This window comes from Chionomys nivalis, chromosome 21, assembly GCF_950005125.1.
Source record: "Chionomys nivalis chromosome 21, mChiNiv1.1, whole genome shotgun sequence".
Lineage (NCBI taxonomy): Eukaryota > Metazoa > Chordata > Mammalia > Rodentia > Cricetidae > Chionomys > Chionomys nivalis.
In genome coordinates this window covers 43880318-43902141 of record NC_080106.1, presented here as the reverse complement: position 1 = coordinate 43902141, position 21824 = coordinate 43880318, and the positions used below count along the sequence as shown (strand labels likewise).

The following is a 21824-nucleotide window of genomic DNA, read 5'->3' as shown; positions in this document are numbered from 1 at the left end:
CCTACTATTTCATGATATCTAAAAGTAAATTCTATTTCGTATCCAAGATGTAGAAAGGTACAATCAGTCTTTATAATTGACATAAAATTATCATTGACACTATAATACTGATGCTATCAGCACAATCCATCAAGGTTTGATGGCGTAAGTCATAAACAATCCCACACCAGTTTGGAATTATGATTAATAGGGTGGTATTTATTTAAAGGTGAAAAAAACTTACAGATCACCATCCCAGACAACAGCCCTCTGCACAATTAGGAAGAAGTCTAGTCGCCAGAACCGGAGCAGGAAGTAAAGAGAACGAGGAGGGAAGTAGCTGCTTTTTTAAAGGGAAAGAGACCACGCCCCAATGGGCTGGTATCTCAGTGGCTATTGGCTGGAGGAGCGGAAGGACCTCCCGCAACAAAGGTTGTTGTTGTTGATTTCTGTTGCTTGATCTTTCAAAAGTCTAAAGAGTTTCATGATGAAAAATATATTGGTAAGGTTTGCCAGTGACTCAAATGAACAGCATTTGTCCTGTGCCCTCTCAGCAGAATCCTTTTTCTTGGGAACAACTCACATTTTCCCTGTGGGGCATATTCTCCTGGCAGTTTAACCTGCTGTACCTCTGGTTCTCCCTAGCAGCTTCTTCATCTGAACCCTGCAGGATGGTGCTGTTCTCCTGCGTAGGTCTAGGCAACTGACCTTCTTGCTTTATCTGCTCTTTAATGCTGCAGTTTTCTAAACCTCGTATCTCACACACATCCTCTGAGCCCTCAATCCTCCTATCTAATTGCTAGCTGAACACTTCTACACATGTGTGTCGTTGCAGGTGCCCCTCATGGCTAAAGCTTAACTCATGTTGATTTGTTTCTAAATCATTCTTAGCCAGTTCCCATCTCAATAAATCATGGCACCCATTCCAAACCCAATGATATATCTTACTAAATTTACCCCAAATCAAATCTAATTTCTGATTATTCTTGTTTTCCAGTTTCTTACAAACCCATGACACTTGTGTTTCTCCTCATGTGCTTTGATTGAACACCATTATTCTGTTTCTGTGATAGTTTAACTACAGCTTTTGTTTGTGCCCCTTCTTCCTAACTTTTCCTTCAAATCCACAAATCGCATTGCAGGATCATGCAATCTATTAGAAAGATTTCTAAAATGCAGGTTGCAGTTAGGGGTTTCTGGAGATAGCTTTGGTATTTACCCTTTGTGAACTGTACCAGAATTACACGCTAGGATAGAATGAGGAGGCAAATTTCTCCTTATAGAGTGTTCAAAGTTATACTGTCCTTCTGAGAAGTTTAAATGTTTCTGTAATAGTAAGACATAGATTTGGTACTTCTCACAAGACAATTACTACTTTGATCCAGTGTAACTAAAGAATAGAGAAGAAACTAGCACACTGTGGAGTAATTTGGTGAGAAGGAAAGAATGACATGTTACAAACAATCTCTCTCTCTCTCTTTCTCTCTCTCTCTCTCTCTCTCCCTCTCTGTGTGTGTGTGTGTCTTTATATGTGCTTTTCCTTGTGTTTATAGTTCTTCCAGCATGGTTGAGTGCAGGATAAATTATATAGGTCTTCTAAGCTACTAGCATAAAATTGTTATGGTCTATCTTAATGTCACCACATATTTTCTTTATGTTGAGTATTTTCTTTAAATATCACACTATTTCAAAGTTTGCTAGGTTCAGTCTACAGAATTCTTCTACCTATATGGTATAAGTTCCTTGGAGATTATAAATATCGTGTTAAATCTAGTATGGTATGCATGTATTTAGATGGGACCCATGTAGCTATGTACTGTTATCTTTATAAAGATATACACATTCATATAACATAAAATGGCATTTAAAAAACTTATTTTACTGTAAATGGACTCTATAGCCAATGCAATTCTCCAGAAGAAAATAATTCTATTGCATCAGTTTTTGTCTCTTTTTCCTCTTCTTCCCTGTATGCAATTTTAATTGTTAATTTAATTAACAGAGAGCAGAAACGTTTTCCAGTTAATAGTGTTAAGAAGTTGGAACTCGGGATATGAATGTTTTATAAACATGAGATTGAAGCTACTCTTCAAATTTTATATCAAACAGATATGTGTGCTTTGTTTTATAGTGCAGAGAAAACTTACAAACCAACACTGAAAAAAATGTTCTTAGTATTTTAGTGTAGAAAATTGCAGCAGAGTTTGAAAACACAGACTTTATATGCAAGATTCCGTTGACTTCTGGGAAAGAGTAGATAGACTTTGCTTGGGTATTTCAGTTTCCAAAATTTGAATATTTGCATGATGGCAAATCATATTAATGACAACGAATTGAAATTAAAACACTTCAATTTTTTCTTTTTGAATGATAAAATTTGCTTCAACAAAACTTGTAAGCACTGTTAAGACAGATCATTCATTCATTACAGTAGTAGTTGAAGTTTATGGAATACCTATAATTTTACAGAAATTACTCAATTACAGAAATTCTTTGACTTGATGATATAATTATTTATAGTTTGTTAATGAGGTTGAGTAGGCTGAAATACTTTTTAATGATCACAAACTGGGAGCTTTTCATTACTTACAATTTTTTAAATTTTTGTTTGAAAATTTCGGCATATAAAGTATTTTGTTTAAATCTTCCTTGAAATTACATTCCAAGCCCTCCTCAAACACCTTCCCCATCTCCCTCTGGGATTTTCTCATGACTTTTGTTTCACTTTATTTTATCAAAGTCAATGCATGATCTTAATGTTGTCTGTATGTACCTGGGTGTAGTATCAACTACTGGAACATGGCTAGCCTCGCAGTAACCACACCCTTAAAGAAAATGGACTGTCTCCCCAGAAGTCATCAGTTGCCAGTAGTTTCTCAGATGGGCATAGAACTTCATAAGTCTGATCCCCATTCACTCTGGGAATTTGACTGACTCAGTAATCTTCATGTCTTATGCACATAGCTACAGACACTCTACATTCATTCTACAAAGACCCTGCAAATGCAGTTTTGCTGTAGGCATTTACTGTCTGTAGCTCATATAGTCTTTCTTCCCTATTGGCTGTGATGATCCCTGAGCCTTGTGGGAAAAGGTATGATATAGTATATGTATGTATGTATGTATGTATGTATGTATGTATGTATGTATGTATGCCACTGCTTGGCCCATTAGCTCTAGCCCTTACTGGCTAATTCTCATATCCCGATCAACCCATCTCTAATAATCTGTGTAGCACTAGTCTTACCGGGAAAGATTCAGCACGTCTGACCTGATGGCTGGCTGCATCGCTAGTTACTTTCCACTCATGACTTGGCCAAGCTATTTATTATATAAGACTTAAGCTAGTTAGAATAGGATATTTGTACTTATTGTATATAACTTCGTAGTAGGTTTAGAACTCTCTTACTTAAACAAAAGGGGGAGGTGTTGCGGGAGGTCCTTCCGCTCCTCCAGCCAATAGCCGCTGAGATACCAGCCCATTGGGGCGTGGTCTCTCTCCCTTTAAAAAAGCAGCCACTTACCTCCTCGCGCTCTCTTACTTCCTGCTCCGCTTCCGGCGACTAGACTCCCTTCCTGATTGCACAGAGGGCTGTTGTCTGGGACGGTGATCTGTAAGTTTTTTTCCCCTTTAAATAAATAACCATTCTATTAATCATAATTCCAAACTAGGGTGGGATTGTTTGTGACTTACGCCTTCGCCTTCATCACTCATTCTCTATTCATTGATAAGCAATAGGCTTCTGTATTAATTGCCATCTTCTGCAAACAGAAAACTTTCTGATGAGGATTGAGAGATGCACTAATTTATTTGAATAAATATAAAAACTTAGGGAGAGCTGCTCCATGCTATGTCTATTTAGTAGAATAATAGTGCTAAGTGCTCCCCTATGGCCTAGAACCTGAACACGCCTGCATTTCGGCTCAGTTTAACAGACCAGACACATATTTTCACTTATTTTGTCTTGGGGAGTGTAACTTAAATCCAGTAAAGGAAGTGTCTGGCTACTCCCATAACATTTGCGTTACTATTGTACCAGTGGTCCTATCTTGCCAGGCCAATAATTTTTGCTACTCACAGGGACTGCAGTAATATTGTTGATGGCTTTTATTTGCCAGTAGCATGCTTAAAACTTCCTACCAGTATCAAAGCTAGCCAGTACAGGTGAATCTTCCTGGTTGATACTAGCCTGATTTTTCCATGTGCTACACCACACCACTCAAGCATGTAGCATCTTCAGAAATATGGTCTTACTATTGAATTCTGGAGCGCAATCAAGAGCATTGGCAATAGTTTGTAATGTTGGAGAATGGTGTCTATGGAACCTATTGATTCAAAACTCAAGTCTTTCTTTTAATTTTCATACTATATTCAGGAATTATGATGTGTGTATCTACAAGAATATAAATTATAAATCTGTTTATTTAGTATAATGTATTATTACATATGAAAAAGATAATTGACAAGGATCTGTAGGCTCCAAACTTTGAAATAATACTTGCTGTAAAGAAATATATTAGAGGTACAGAGTCTACATATTTTCATATATCTGTGCTGACTTTCTAGGTAGTAAAGGGATTCTGAAAGGAGATAGTCTTTTTTATCTTTCTTCTCATTTTAAATCATTTTGTCATTTTAAAACCTATCATTTAAAAATGTTTATTTCCCTATGATAGCATTATAGAAAATCTTTTAAAACTAAACTACACATTAAAATCTTAAATAAAAGGCATATTTGTTTAGGTAAATCTCATTGTAAAAATAACATCACTTATGAATAGAGAGCCAGTAGGATTCTTGCAAAATGACTTTGCTTATTTAATTCTTATGACTTTTTAAGATAAACTTACATACTCCCCCTCTCTTGCTGCCGCCACTGCCAAAGTCATTTATTACCAGGGAGAAAGTCTCTTTCCCATGCTGTCTGTTGTAGAATAAGCTTGATCTTTGTGAATATGAGCTTGATCTTTTATTTACCTAAGTCTCCGTCCTTGTCATAAGTCTGGTTTGTTACACACAACTGAAGCACAGCCTTTCCCAGTGTCTTTTAAAGTGTACATACTTGGAAAAAGCAAAAAGAAAAAAGAAAAAAATAGAAAATCTTTACTGACTTCAAAGAAACATGGCTTAGAGTGAACAGCAATCAAGAGTGAGCCCCTCTTCTTAGACAGCATACTTATTAAATCATCCCCAGACTGATGAGTTTGAGGGGTGAGCCACTCTTCCTAGACAACATATTTATCAAACCATCCCCAAACTGATGAGTTTCATAGATGATGAATTCATTTCCAAACCCTTCAGTTTATATATTTATCTTTGTTCCCTTGCTTGCTCTTGTTGAGAACCCAACCCTGAGGATCCAGAAGAATGAATTATCGGCACCACATCCTGATGCTGGTGCGGGCTCATGCCTGATAAATTCCCCTTCTTCTGCTCACTTTTCTTTATGTGATGCTGCTGCACAGTGGTGTGTGGTTCATCACGTGAGTGCCTTTGGCCTGGCAACTCCTGGCAGAGAGGGCAGATGCTGTGTGTCGTTAAGTTCATTGTTTAATGAGAGGTCCTGTGTAGTTTTTTGTGTCATCAATTTGGCAACGAAATGTGGGTTTTATTTTACCGTTTTGATATTAAGATATCCTCACAGGAAAGAATGGGGTGAAATACGCCTAAAAAGGATAACTTTGTTCTATTGTGCCAGGATTCTGTCCTGGTGTGATTTATCCTTTTTTTTTTTTTTTTTTTTTTTTTCCTTTTTGATTGGATTTGCTTTTCTGAGCACTGTGAATTTAACCCTGAACTTCCCCGTGTTAGGCCAGCATTCTATATCAAGCTACAGCTATAGCCCTATCTTGCCAAGATTCTTTATATAAAATTATTAGGAGAGAGTGTGTCGTGAACATTAAGTTATATATATTGAGCTGGTGAGATGGTTCATCAGGAAAAGGCACTGGCTGCTCTACCTGGTGACCTGAGTTTGATCCCTGTGTCTCGCGTGGTAGAAAGGTAGAGCGAAACCCTGCAGGTCGTCCTCTGATTCCACATTTGCACACTGATGGTGAACAGCTGTGTGACGACAATTCTAAATTTTCATTTTCTTCCAAGTGCAAAAAAACCCTAAGTGATGTGCATGCATGAGCAAAATGATCAATGAATGACATATAGCTGGTATATAAACACGTGTCTTTAATATGTTGAGATTCTTTGCCTTAATATAATAAATAATGGACACACAGCCACATGATCAAAGTTATTATTGTTCTTTTTTATTACAGTGGAAAGGTGATAATTTTAGAGGCACAAATATAAGCATATTGTATGTGTCTGTGTATACCTTCAGGATTAATAGCATACCACACACCTCTGGCAGCATAAATATACTGTGTCATAAACTCCCAGGGATAAAAAATAGATGGACCCACTTTCTCTCCACTGTATTGGGGTGGGGTTGATTCTGAGATACTAATTTATGAATAGCAATCAGACCTCATAGTCATTGGGGTCTCAGGTATTCTGAAATATAAAAAAAAGAATACTTCAAATTTTCTGTTGATGCTTCTGGACATTAGTGCTAGCTCTCTACATATTGTATTAGTTATGTCTTTTTCCTGAGAAAACTCAAAATTGTTAATAGAGTCCAGTATGATGGATTTGGAAAGTTGTAAGGCAGACTAGAGATCAAACATGCTGCCTTAAACCTCAAACTTTAAGGAGCTTTGTCAAGGATGGCTCAAGCATTTCTGCCTGTGGGTTTAGAAGCACAATTCATTGCTCTAGAACTAGTGAGTGAGTCCCAAGAGGCTGTTCTTTGTGGTCCAGATAAATGGTAGCTAACACACTTCTTATTCTCAGCTTCTGATTGTTTTAAGACAGAAAGGCACAGCTAGGTATATCTCCAGCATCATGACATCAAGTATTAGGGTCTCAGGAATTCTACAATATAAAAGGAAGGACACCTCAAGTTTGCTAATGATACTTCTGGATTTTCATGTCAAACTACCTTTAGTATGTATCTAGTTATTTAATATTATCTTTTCTCTGAGAAAAATGTGTAGACCGCCTTGGTGAGTTACTCTGTCTAGGGTCTCTAACCTGCCTGGCTGGTCAGCTATTCCAGGGTCACGGAGAGGTACCACCTGAAAGACATAGGCAAGAGAGAGGAAGAAGGCCAAGCATAGTTCTTGTCAAAGCCTCTGTTTATTAGAGTCATGGATGCAGCTTTATATAGCCCCTGGATGAGGAGCTTGAGGGGCTGGGGCATGGGATCTTGCCACGTGGTCCAAGCCGGTCATGAGGTCGTTGGCCAGGAGGTTACGATCGGTCAGGTCACGATTCCTTGGTCAGGAAGTCACAAGTTGACACACCTAGTTCTCTAGATAGTTAGAGTGTGAGGCGGATTCTGCTAACAGCTCTCTATTAACAGACAATTTGGGTGTGGGATAGACTTTGTCAATAAAACAATTCTCGATACAATTGGGAAGTGGAGCCCTCTGCAAACTTCTCAGGGCAATGCTCCCTATAATAATTTTTGGGGGGGACATGGCTCCTCACAAAAATGAACATTGTAGAGGCCAGTGTGACAGCCCCACACTGTCTTCTGATTCACTTGTGAGTCCCATGACAGGCTGCTTGAAAGTGCATCTAAAATGCAGGTGAGGGTTTCAAGGATCTCTTAAACCTCCAGCACCTCTCCTGATTCCTTCACCATTTACCTACTCCAACACTAAAACTGAACTATCCAATATGTGCAACTTGTGGCTATTTAAACCTTCTCTAAATTTATTACAATTAAATCAAATTAAAATTTCATGTTAGTCCCCTGGGTTATATTCCAGTTTTGCCATATCTACTCGAGGCTAGTAGCTGCCAAATTATACAACACAGTTAGTACAGAATTTTGTTTGATAGGACTGATTCAAGATAATTAGCAATTGAATCTGTATTTTTTTATTTTTTAATTTATAAGGTAATCACCACATTTCTCTCTTTCCCTTTCTTCTTCCAAACCCTCCCAGATACCCATCTCTGTCTTCTTTCAAATTCATGGCTTCCATTGCATTAATTGTTGTTGCATGTATATATATATGTGTGTGTGTGTGTGTGTGTGTGTGTGTATGCATGTATATTGTTGTTGCATGTATATATGTATATGCATAACACATCTAATCTTAACCCAAACCTGCTCTGTATAATGTAACTTGTATATATGTTTTCAGTGATGACCATTCACTATTGGAAAACCAGTTGGTGTGCCTTGCCCTTTAAGAGGAAGAGTAGCATAGTACCCTTTTCCTTCTGTCTGCTGGACTTCAGGGCAAGGTCATTCTTTTTACTTTTGTGCTACTCTGTTTATGTTTTTCCCAGATTGGTAAACTCAAGGAGAGGGAAGAGAGGGAGGGAGGCAGAAGACACCTATTTCCCTATTGGTGACCTGTTGGGATCCAGCCTCAGTGAAATTTGCACTTTCCAGAGTAGGAGCGTGAGGATTAGAATTATTAAGCAAATGAACAAAGATAGAAGAGAAACAAAAGAGAGAAACCCACAGCAGCATTGGGAGGGAAATTCAGTGAATACCGAACCTGCCCACATTTGTTTTTCACATGCTTAGGTAATTCACTCTAAAAGGGGAAGGGGAGGCAACAGACTTCCTTGATGCAATTTACGGAATAGACCAAGTATCCTGCAGGTAGCTACTCCCTGAACTTCCTGCCAATCTCCTTTGAAGGAGCAGGAATAGAAAGGTGGAGTGGGATGCATCTCTGTATTGAAAATACTAATTAATCACACCCTAGGTCAGGATCTCTTGTTTGTATTCGCGAAGTCTCCCAAAAGCCTACAAGGAGACCGAGTCCCGTATGTAATAAAGCAAAGAGCCTTTATTTTATGCAAGTTTGCAAACTCGGTCTCTCCGCGTGTCCAACGTATTGGAATAAACGGAGAGCCCCGAGCTCAGTTAGAATTGGGTTTTTATAGTAGTAAAGGTGGAAGTGAGGGGTTTCTGAGGTTTAGGACCCCTGATGGGCTGAATTTGTCTAGGAGTGTCCTGGCAGGTGGTCCTATCTACAGCTGTTGGAATGTTAGGCATTTCCTTTGGATGGTCTGTTCTTGGGTGGTGCTCAGATAATCTCAGTTTGTGGTTCTTCCTGCAGCCAGGTATTGCTTCAGGGTAAACTGCTGAGACTCAGGCATCTGTTAAGTTTATTGATGGCTGAGTCCTACTCTGGCAGGTGATAATGGTTGGAAGTAAAGAACTTCCGTTGGTTCATATTTAGCTTAGCATGGCTGACTTCTACAGTAGACACACCTGTAGTAAACAACTTTGAAAGAGGAAAAATAAGCTCAAACTCCCTGACCTTTAGGCAAGGTGGAAAGGGTCATGTCTGTGGGCCCTCACAGTAGCCAGGAAAATGAAGGGATAAAGGAAAGATCCAGAGTCTCAGCATTCCTTTCCAAAACCTGATGCCAGTGATCTAACTTTCTCCTGCTAAACATCCCATCTGTCTCTCAATGTCTGCTCCACAGCTGATGACCAGACTTTCAACACACAGGCTTTGATGCTGAGTTTAATATCCAAGTCATTGCAGAATAGAAGAGTAGCTAAAGCAACTGTTTGAGTGTTTCTCCTGTACGGGAGAAAGGGCCTTTGGAGGTAGTTAGTGTAATGGATTATTTAAAAAATGCTGCTGATCCCCGAGTAGCTTGCTGCGGGATCCCCAGCGGCAGCAGGCAGTGGGCATGGGGTCCCGAGAGCAGCTAGTCCTAGGCAGGGACGGTGCATGAGACCATGCTGCAGGTCTGCGAAGGTGGTTGGTCCCTGGCAGTGTCTCCAGAGGCTGGCGAGAGACAGACGGAGGCATGACATGCTGAGCGAGGTTGGATATTTATTTAGTAGTTGTGGAAGGGAAGGGAAAAGGGGAAAAGAACAGAGAGTCAGAGAGAGGAGAGACCGAAGCTGCCTCTCCGAGAGGGAGGTAGAAAAGAGAGAGAGACTTAGGCTGCAAGCAGGAAGGGAGGGAATGGGCGTGGCTTGTCTCTTAAAGAGACAGAACAATCATTACAGTTAGGGAACAGTGAAGCCCTTACCTTATTAATAACCCCAATAGCTATGTAAACAGGGGAAATCTGGACATAAAAAAAGAAAGCAGGAGTATGTACCTACAAAGTATAGGCAATGAAATGGCTCAATAGAGATAATGTTCTGTAAGGTATGGGGCAGGCAGCAGGGGACCCAAACTGCTGCTATGTTTTCTTGGATTCACAGGCTTCAGAAGTCTCTACAGCTGCATTCCCATCAATAAACCAGAGTATGATATTTTCTCATGCAGCTCTGGCTAGCCTTTATCTGGTCTAAAGCCAAACTGGAGGGGAACAATGCCAGTTTGGCTTTCCACCAGGCAGTGACCATGGATGGCTTACTTGACTTCTCTGGGTCTCAGTTTCCTCATTTGTAAAATGATAATGACTGTGATGATAATTGTACCTTCATCAACATGTTACAAGCAATGAAAGAAGAAATGTCTCAGGTGCTTAGAGCAGTGCCAGGCATAGAAAAGCTGGTTAAATATGTACTAGAAACATATTTTTCTGGAATGTTGGACTTTGCAGCAGTTGATATAGTCAAAACTATGTATCAAATGCACTTTGGAGAGTATTTGAAGCAGCTTGTTTTGGAGTTGGACAGTATTGAAATGAGTCCCCACATAGATACTTTCTTAGAAGAAAAAAATAGTTCTCACTTGGAAATAAGAGAAAGTGAGTAGAATGTGCACTCATGAGTCCTAGTCATACATCCAAGCTCTGCCTCACGAGCCCTGTTCATATATCCCAACTCTTCCTCATGAGCCCTGTTCATACATCTCAGCTCTGCCTTCATTCTCTGTGGGGCACTGAGGATGTCACGTCACCTTCTGAGTTCTTCCTCCTTGTCTAGAGCAGTTATTGCCCAGGAAACCTCTCAAGGATGGAAAAGGTTCTGCAGTGCTCATATATTTGTTTAGTATGTCAGCTGTATGGCTGCTGAACATTAAATTGTGCCGGGTGCAGTTAAATCCTCAATTTGTTTAGTATACCATGGAGCAGGGAATTCTGGGTCTTGTGGTAAGAATCACATGGTTAGATATATTTTAAGCCAAATTAATTCTGATTGCCAAGCAGAACAGCAAAGGAACACTACCAGGAAGGTCTTAAGGCACTCACCAGCCAGCCAAATGCAATGTAAGCATCTGCAAAACTGCGTGAGTTGCACAGACCTTCCAAACCTCCCTGAGTAACACCTGCAGTCACCATGCAGCTATGGAATCTGATCAGATGATATCCAGAAACGCCTATGTGTTCAGGAAGTAAGAAGAGGCAGAGTGTTAGTGAGAAGTCAAACAAAGCCCCAGGCCCTCCCTCACTCACACCTTCTTGCTCTGGCGCTGTCTGTGTTTAGTCTGTGCTTTTCATGACTCCTGCAAAAAAGTTGGCATGGGACAGAGGGGTTGAGAAACCATCACTCCATGCAGTGTCCACTGCAGCGCGGAGCTTAAGATATCAAGTAATTGCTGTTCACGTTTTGTGACCTCTAACAGTAACAAGAGTAAGACATTGCTTAGATGCAAACACCAATTCACTTTTATCAAGAGTAACAAATAGACTCTTAGCCTGGAACAAGGTATGCTGATTGCTCCTCGTGTTTTCTAATGCAGTTGCCTAAAATTAAATTATAGAATCCTACTGTTTATCACATACAAACAGATTCTGTGATTACAACTTAATCCTGAAATAACCGTGTTCTAGTTTCCAGTCTTTGCATATAAATTGAAACCTTGTTTGTTATGTGTGAAAAAAACCACTTATTTTAATGTCAAATGAAAATCAGAGTGAATGACCACTCAGGAGGTTCCAGCATTTTCTGTGTAATAGTGGCTCATCAATTACAGCATTAAATACACAGTCATTTATAAAATGCATGTTAAAAAAAACCCTGCCATTTATGGACGGAATTGTCATCCCTGTATCAGCTGAAGCACATTTTCAATTGTGGGCTGGACACACTGTGAGACCTGACAGCTACTTAAACTCTGCTGGCTTTATGCTGCCACCAACCCTTTATGAAGCTGAAGCTGCCCACCAATCATTTACGGCTCTGCTCTTCCCTGGTCATTTGCTATTTAATTTTTTCCCTCACAGATAATTTTTGTGACTTCTTCTAGGTTTGATTTAAGGTCTAATTTTGCTTAATGAATGGAAACAGCTTGACTGTTAAACTTTCTTCTTGTGCCCACCCACGTGTGGCTTTATGATATTCTAACTACCAAAGTCTTCCATTTAAATTGTATAGCTATTTTTACTCCACAAAATAGTTTTATGGAGCTCATTCTGGGAAGATATTTCTATTTACTTGCACAATAACAATTTAATATATAGTTTTGCTGTCCTGTTACTCAGCCGCAGTCTTTGGAATATAAATTTTTGTCATGCGATTTGGTCTGACCACATTCTTATACTGAATTAGCTGCTAGTTTCAGATACTTGTTGCAATAATTGCTTTTAACCATTTCAGGAATTTTTTTAAAATTTTCAAACCCATTTAAAAATTCTAATTGTAGATATACCCTTCTAATATAAATGTGTTCATGCATGTGCCTTTGTTTGAGAAGGAAAGACATTTCCTGTGTTTGCAGAACCCCATCGCCAAGTCGGACATCTCCACAATGATTTTTACTGTGCAGACTCGGGAGAATATTTGTGAAGTCAGTGATGAGGAGTAAAAGACCATGGAAGGAGCTGAACAGCTTATATTTCAGATATTTCTCTCTGGATTCTTTCATTCCCATTACAATTGCTCCTGGCACCCTTGGCCTCATGCAGAGAGAAATGTAATATATTTTATGGAAGTATTATTTAGGTATCAGTGTTCCTTGGAGAAAATATATAAGATATATTCCTGTAGAGACTCACATACTATTTTTTTGTACACACATTCATATACATACTCAAGTTATCCATATACATATCCTATTATACACACATATATAGTCATATGTATGTGTATTTGCTTGTTTTGCAATAAGGAATTGACATATAGTATTATGGTAATTGACAATTTCTAAGTAGTTGTCACTCACAGTACATGTGAGCCATGTTGGAATCCCCTTCTCCTACACCCTATCCCCCCCACCAGTCTTAAAATTTTGTTTAGTTATCTGTTGTCTGAGGTTTCTGTCTTGCCCAGTTCCTGCAATCATTAAGTCCCAAAGAAATCACACAGAGGTCTACATTAACTATAAACTGTTTGGCCCATTAGCTCAGGCTTCTTATTAACTCTTAAAACTTACATTAGCCCATTATGCTAATATGTGTTAGCCACATGGCTCAGTACCTTTTTCAGTGGTGTAGTCACATCTTGCTTCTTCTGCATCTCTGGACAGAACTGCAGAGGGAGCTTCCCTCTTCCCAGAATGTTCCTGTTCACATTGACCCGCCTCTGCTTCCTGTCTGGTTTCCCGCCTATATTTCCTGCCTAGCTACTGGCCAATCAGTGTTTATTTAAAACATAATTGACAGAATACAGACAACTGTCCCTCACCAGTTATCCTTAAATCCTGTTTCATTGTTTTGCTGCAACAGACATATCCTGCCTCCTGCAACATAGTTAGACATTGAAATCAAATACAAACCAGCTTCATGGAAGGAGGTGGGTAGGTGAAGGTGGAGGGCTGGTATCTGTCCCCACACTTGGCCTTGGCTTAGTGTTGCCCTCCATTGCTGCATTCACAGTCACCCCAAGCCACAGGGAGCATAGTGTCAATGCCATTTACCAACTCAGCCCTCATGCAAGTTTTCTGCATTGCAGATAAAACATGGAAAGCAGGTTTGGTTGTTTTACATGCAGATTTTGTGAGACTCATTCTGTGTTCAGTTATTTGTCTTTACTCTGCACAGCTTTGTTTTGTTTTTAAATCTCTTCTCCCTGTATTATTCAGTGGCTGTGTTTCCACGTGGGGCAGGATTGTTATTAGTCCATGCTGTGGAAGGTTCAGGGGACCGTAATAACTTGAAGGAACCTGCATGTCTCCTGACAGGGAAAGCTGGTGCTTCTGAAATATTTAGATAGGATGTTACAAAACCACACAGAGATAGTAGGTAGTCCCTAAAGTTATTGCTGTGAATCCATCTCAATTATTCATTGAGTTTGAAGAATGCCACACTTTGTGCATGGGATGTCCTGAACTACAGAGCATGAACTCTGTGTTGCAAGCCTGAGCCATCATCTGTTTCTTTGCAGATGTTTGCATATGTGAGGGACCTATGATTACTAACATTTCAATATCCAGCCTGTTCTCAACCTCTTCTGTTTCCTTTTTGTCTGCTAGAGGAAAAAGTGGAGCTGGAGACAGGCTAGCAGGGACGGCAGGGGCAAGAGATCGTTCTTGGCAGGGGAGTGGGTTCTCTGGGAAGAAGTATTGTGCTATTGGAGACACAGGAAATATTGTAATATTGAATGCATGCATGCAAAATCAAAGTATACACTTTTTATTTATATGTTTATATAAATGTTTTTGAATCATTTTTATGATACACATAACATTAAGACTGCATCGTCTTTAATATCACAAAGTGTTGGACTAGACTGTGTTCTAGTTGGCTTTCTTTTGCTGTGATATAAACACTCTGATAAAAATCAATCTGGACAGTAAAGGGTTTATTTGGCTTATACTTCCAGCTCACAATTCAGCTTTGAGGGAAGTCAGAGCAGGAGCTGAGCCAGGGACTGCAGCAGAAACCATGGAGGAAGGCTGCTTATAGGTTCATTTCCTGGAACGTACTCAGCTTGCTGTCTTATACAGTCTGGGCCCACTTGCTTAGAGATGGTGCTGCCTTCAGTGAGATGGGCTCTCCCATATCAATCCTCAGTCAAAGTATTCTTCACAGACATGACCATATGCCAATCGGATCAAGCAATGCTTCAGTTTAACTATCTTCTTCCTGGGTCAACAAATGTTCTTGAACTTCTTGTAGAACAGGAAAGATGTAAGTGTAGAAAAATGAATGTGCTATAGAATGTCTCTTAGCCAATAGATAGAAAATTTGATAGAAAGAGGTGTTTGAACTTGGAAGTTTGCCTCACTTAGCAATAAATTACAATATCAAAACATTGCTGAAAATAAACAGTCCCGAATTCCTGATTGTGAGGTTCCCTCATTTCTGTTGTCCATTAAACTCTTTTTGATCTACTTTACTGTATTATAATTACCTTATTTCAATTATCTGTTTAACTGTACACAAGCTCAGGGCTGCCTCTGCTGTTTTGGTAATCTGGTTTCAGCCTCTGTGTGGGCTTTTCTCAGTGTGAGCTAACCCTGTGCTGATGGGTCTGTATGTGTGCCTCTTGTTATCTTTGTTAGAACCACCAGGCCCGTCTGTGCGTTTCTCTGCAAGACTGTGATATATTAGATACATGCAATATTTCATCCCATCTGCTACGGAATCCTGACAGTTTATCTCAGGTCACTCCCCACCCCATAGGAAGCTAAACTTTTTGGACCATGTTTCGGAAAAACATCTCATAGTCAAGGGCATGCTTAACCACTTGACTTCATCACACACGAAGTTCAGCAATACTGTCATGTGTCCTACTTTTCTTCATCATTCAAACCTTTATTTAGTATTTCTGATGAAGACACAGAGGCATCATAAATAACAAACACATATCTATTCATAGTACATAGAAACACTAAGCACTAATACTCATATAGAACTATAAAGCGAAGACTAGAGTCAGTTAGGTTTATGTACCACACAGCTCTCTATCTCAGACCCAACCTACTTGTCCTTCTTCTTCTAGGCTTGGAATTCTGGAACTTTCTGGAATCACAAGCATGTTTTGTCGTTCTTTTGTACTCAGTTTGAACATCCTATGATTTGAGGTCAGAGAATGTGATTCTTCCTGCTTAAACCTTCTATGTCTGCCTCCCATTTTATCATAATCTTTCTGCTATCATTTTCTACTGATTAATTACTTTTCCAATGAATATTCTGTCATGAAAGATAATCTTTGGGAAAGCTGAGAATGAGATTAATGTTGGCAATGACTAAAGACTGCATGAAAGATGGAGTGGACTTCATCACAGTTCCATTGAAACAAAGCAAAAGCAACAACAAAGACCAGCAAAGAAGGCACATTTATATACACCATCAATTATTCTTGCACTTAACATTCCTGTAATAAAAATTCTACATCTTCTGAATTTATCAGCTTGGTATTTAGTATGTTTCATGTCCAAAATAGCAAAGACAGTTCGTTATTGCTGGTTAAATTAGCATCATGAAAATGTGGCCAGCAAAAGGTCATGGAAATGAGGAACCATCCAACTGCACAGTGTATCCAACCATTTATCAATATCACTTTTAAAAGGCAATCTGATTATTTAAATTAACTTGGCTAAAGGCTAGAATTTGGATAAAAGTTAATAACTTAAACCTAAATGGCAGGATTAGGTATTCCTTTGGATAAAGCCGAGATAACATACATGCATGCAGAGTACTGAGATTGTCCTTGAGAGAAATTAATGACAAGGGAGCTGTATCCAAATATGTGAAATATGTGAGATTTAATCAAAAAGTTCACTTTTTTGGATTTTTATAGTCTAAACTTCTTATACTTATTTTATTTATTATTTTTCACTTCAAGCTGATAAAGTCAGTTTCCTAAGAAGGACATTGAAAATTTTGTTATTTATTTGATAGTCTTAATTAATAGTTCTGACAGTTGATATAAAAGACAAAAATATATGTTCTATTGTTTTGTATTCTTAACAGAAACCAGGAGTTAAAAGAGCTTGGTGACCTGTCTCCACACTGGGACAACCTACGGAAAAATGTCCTTACTCACTGTGATCAAATGGTGACAATGTACCAAGACATTCTGACAGAACTTAGCAAGGAAACAGGTATGGAGCAGTGACTGCTTTCTGAATGTCCCGTGGAAACAACAGCTGGAATGGCTGCTGTGGAGATGAGAGAAGCGAAGATTCAACTCTGTCGCTCTCTTGTCTCGTCAGCTAATGCAAGGGAACATGAGCTGTACTTCTCATTATGGCATTATTATAGTAATATAATAATAAAAGAAAAAAATTTAAAATTGATGTTTGTGAAGAAAGTAAAGGAATTAATATTTTCCTTTCTGAAGTTCTTATAAGATCATTCATTTTTGCCAAATGTGTCTTTGAACCACACACATATATCATATGTGTTTATGGATCTGTTTATTCATTTGCTAATCATTTCTAATCTTCCTTCTTCTAGGATCCTCTTTCAAATCCAGCAGCAGCAAAGGAGAGAAAACGTTAGAATTTGTTCCAATAAATCTACACTTGCAGCGGATGCAAGTGCATGGCCCTCATCTCAAAGGTATCTGGTATTCCTCCAGGAGTGTCAAGTTCTGTCACAGTGTGTGCTTGTTTAAAAGGTGATGGTGACAGAGACCATAGTTGAGTTAGGGTAGCAGGAAGATGAAACAACCAAAGCTGGTGTTGGCCCTCAGCAATGAACGAAACAAAGCAACACTGTTTCCACGTTTCTTGGAAAGCTTATATGTGTGTGTGTGTGTGTGTGTGTGTGTGTGTGTGTGTTCTGACTTGAATTAGAGATGAAAACCCAGCCTCATCTCCCGAAATAGAAAAATAGGAAACAAACTTTCCTGTTGTTATCTTTGGTAGAGGCCTAAACTGCTGAGTGAAGCTATACCCTGCTTATGTGCTTTGGTGACTGTTAACAACAATACTCTTTCTTGTGGGAACAAGTGAGTAGGTGAAATTTAGTCAATGGAAAGTGGTAGAATATTTTGTTTGATCCCTTGTCCATGAGAAAGTTGTGGGTTCTCAGAGCACAGCGGAGCTGGATCTCAAGTGACTGGTACACTACATTTTTTTATTGTTCTGTAAAATCCTTAGTGTTTTTTATTGTTATTACCCTCATTTAATGTATTTGTGTGTGAGTGTGAGGTGTATATGTGTGCGGGCGCCATTAGAGCACCTAAGCTGAGGTCAGAGAACAGTTTGCAGGAATCATGTCTCTCCTTTGACCAAGGATCAAACTCAGGTCATCAGAATTGATGACAAGTACTTTTAAACAATGAAGTATTTTCTAGTCCCCCTTGTCATTTGAAAGTAAAATATTTTAAATGTTCTTCGTAAGTCTGTAACTGGAGGTTTCTCTCCTGCTCTCCAGTCTCTGAATAACCAACCTGAGGTTTAATATTAATTAATTACTGTTTGGTCTATTGGCTCAGGCTTATTATTAACTACCTCTTACAACTTAAATAACCCATTTTTATAATTCTATGCTTTACCATGAGACTTGTGGCTTGTTACCTCATATCTTGCTTCTCTGGTGGCTACTGGCATCTCCCTAACTCACCCATCCTTTTTATCCCTGTATCTCTGTTTGGATTTTCCACCTGGCTCTATTCTTCCTGGCTATTGGACAAATCAGTTTCTTTATTAACCAGTGGTTAAAACATATTCACAACATACAAAGAGACATCTCACATCATAAGTCTTATTTAACTTATTTATCAGTTTTATTTCATGCTTTATTTTATTTGAGACAAGTTTGCATATAGAGTGGATTGACCTCAAATTTACCATATACATGAGGTTTATGATCCTTATGCACCTCCTGGCTCTGGGATTATAATTGTGTGCCCACACTCTTCAGTTTATTATGTGTTGGGAATATGGTGGAAGGATCAAAACGTTCAAGAATTCTCCATTGATTGCTATCTGTCAGTAATTTGAAATGAATGATATGGAAATTTTAAAACCACCCAATGCTAAAGTGTAAGATTCTATTTAAGAACTGTCACGATGTATTTTCCTAATAGCTTGTGTGACAAGGTAAGGTGTATATGATGCAGCAAAGGACCATGTCTTGCAACAACAGATTTCATGTGGCTTAGAGCTGCACTACACTTTACATACGACCTTGGCCTTCATTTAACTCTTTAAGTCATCATTGCTCTTAATACTGTACACGATTAGGTGAGGTGGGACACCTAGGACATAGGGAGCAGTATAGGAATAGCAGTTAATATGTTGTTGTCCTTTGATAGCATGAAGTCAAAATGTATCTATGTACGTCATCAAAACCATTAGAAACTAGAAAACCAGAGAGGGAGGGGGAGGGGAGGGGGGAAGGGAAATGGGAGGAGGGGAGGACATGGAAAAAAAAACTAGAGAAAACTAAGACTCCCATCAAAGGAATATGTCTTGAAGTAGGAACTGGCCAGGATTAGGGAAGAGGTGAACTAAAGAAGCATTTTGAACTGTTTTTATGGATAAGTACTTAACGATAGGCACAATACGATTGGAAGGAGAGGAATTTTGACTCTAGCCATGGAAAAAATGACAGTGTCTTTACCCACATATACCATATGGAGCCACATGGATACAGATGTGAGTCAGATTGAGGAAGGCATTATAATATTTGTAATGATTAAATATACAGTTTTATTAAATTAAATATTTTAGTAAATATTATCAACTCCTTATCTTTTATGAAAATTTTGTATTCTATGGAATGTTCTAAAATACCGGAAAGATAAACTACTGTGGAGTAGGATGTGTTTCAGCTCTGGAGGGAAAGGTGGCCTGGCTGGTCTAGAAGTCAGGCTCTATCTGGAGTTGCTGCAATAGCACAGCTCTGGAGGGAACGGTATCCTGAGTTGATGGGAAGCCAGGCTATACCTGAAACTGAGGTGTGGTAGGGGATGGTCTCCTAGCAGGATGTAGCACTCCTGCTGCTCTCCTAGAGAGAGCCAGTTCAGCTGAGCCCTGTCTAGTCTGTTCCCCTAAGGGAACGTCATAGTACTGTTACTGGTTTCTTTTTCTGCTTCACTCTGCTGAAGGGGTAGCCCATGCAGAAATGTAGCAACCTTCTGCAGCTCAGAGAAAGGTTGTTACTTTTTCTAACTTACTCCTTAGGGAGTTTCCCAGAAGGATAGAACTGTTTCTTTTTTGCTCAACCCTCCTAAAAGAACATCTCAGCAAAGGTTCTTTCTTCGACTCCACTCCTGTGAAAGAAGATCTTTACCCAAAACTCTTTTAAGGAAGAGATTAATATGGGAAGGAGAAATACGGGAGAGTGGCTGCCTCTGCTAGGATGGTGAAGGACAGCCAGCAACTGAACAGGAGGAGGGGCTTATAAGGGATTCTTAGGGGATGGAGTTTTCCCAGGGAGAAGATTTTCTGCTCAGGGATTGGTTGGTTTTCCTGCTCAGGGATTGGTTGGTTTAGTTGGTCAGGGGTAGAGATGGCTCGGGTTTCAGGGCCAAACTGGGTTTCTTTCACTCACCTTTTTAAACCTTTGGCTCTATTTTCAAGGCTAAGACATATTTCTTTCACTGAGTCTGATTCCAGGGACAAAGTGTGTTTCTTTTCTGGTTTCAGAGTCAAGGTGCACTTCTTTGGTTCTGGCTTCAGGGTTTCTTTCATTGTCTGGAGTTTCAGATCCAGGGTGTATTTCTTTCACTGGCTCTGGTTTCAGGACCATGGTAGGTTTCTTTGGCCCTTTTTCCTACATTGGATGAACACACTATTTTCAGCATCTGATTCTCTGAACTGAAAGGAAAAAAACTGGGGACTAAAAGGCAGGAATTTAGAAAATCAAACAAAAAGTGGTCTATCTAATTTGATTTGGCATGGATATTGGCCATTAATGACTACCATAATGAAAACCAACAAACAATGGTACGTAGACAACCGGAAATCCAAATGTCAGTTAGGCCATGTAATCCTCTGAGTCTGAGGGGAAGCCTTCCTTCATTATTAGGTGGTTGCTGATCTTGCCTTTTTTTAAAAAAAAAAATTGATATGAATACGAATATACATCTCGTTAATCCTGCAGCTTTACATGTTGCCTTAATTTTTTTCTTCTTAGATTCTCTGTGTCTTCCCCTCTACTCACTCTCACTTGCTAGCTTTCTGTCCACTTTCTCTGTCAGAACTCTGATCATATTAGGCCAGAGCACGTCCTAGTTATTCGTCATCAGCTTGAGTTGGTTGCAAAGACTGTGTTTTGAAGAGGGTTTGGCAGTGGGCAGAATCCTCAAATGCAAGGCTAATGTTGGGCTCTTAAAACAGGTGACTGAGCAGCACTAATGTTGTGATGTCTCTTACTGACAAATGAGGTAGCCTGCAGGTAACTGCAGGTTCCTTCGGACTACTAATGTTTCATCTTTGTTAATGACTTAAATGTACAAATATCCACAACAGAGATGCTGAACACTGATGAAATAACAACAGGAACAGGAATAAAATCCCCAGAATGAAAACTCTAAGTGCAGACTCCAGGATACCTCAGTGTATTTTACTTTCACAGTCCATCAGTTATAAACAATGTAAAATACATATTCTTATACTATTATAATAGTCTGTTGTAAGTCTTTTACATGTTAGATATAATAAAGTACTATATTTGCAGTATAAAATGTAATGAATTCAAATTAAAGCAATTGTTTTTCTTTAAAGAAGTAAAACTTGAGTGTTAGTTTTGGGTACTTAATCCTGTAATTGAGCAGCAACATTTTGGCAGGTCTATTTGAAATGTATATTATTGAATTCTTTTATGTAACTGTATTATTCATGCCTTACTAATTTTGGATATCAGAGCTCTATAAATCTTAGATATATGAGCAGAATTTTAGTTTTACTCTAGTGCTTTAATGGGTAGAATTTGTTAAAGGGCCATGAAACCATAGTATGTGCTACAGAAACAGGGAGGAAAGGAGAGAGGGAAAGACAGAGAGGCAGACACAGAGTGAACACTTGCCCCGAGTCAATGAGACTTATCTCATGGGTTCAAT

At 39.1% G+C, this 21824-nt stretch overlaps 1 protein-coding gene across 5 annotated transcripts in view; it reads left to right on the top strand.

The window, feature by feature from the left end:
* Positions 1-21824, top strand: part of Inpp4b (inositol polyphosphate-4-phosphatase type II B) — a 789563-nt gene that overhangs the window by 596924 nt on the left and 170815 nt on the right. For all 5 annotated transcript variants that reach the window (XM_057753361.1, XM_057753359.1, XM_057753358.1 and 2 more), the window contains 2 exons: positions 16781-16911; positions 17267-17371. In XM_057753361.1, coding sequence (XP_057609344.1) covers positions 16781-16911; positions 17267-17371 — 236 coding nt within the window. The remainder of the gene's footprint in view (positions 1-16780; positions 16912-17266; positions 17372-21824) is intronic.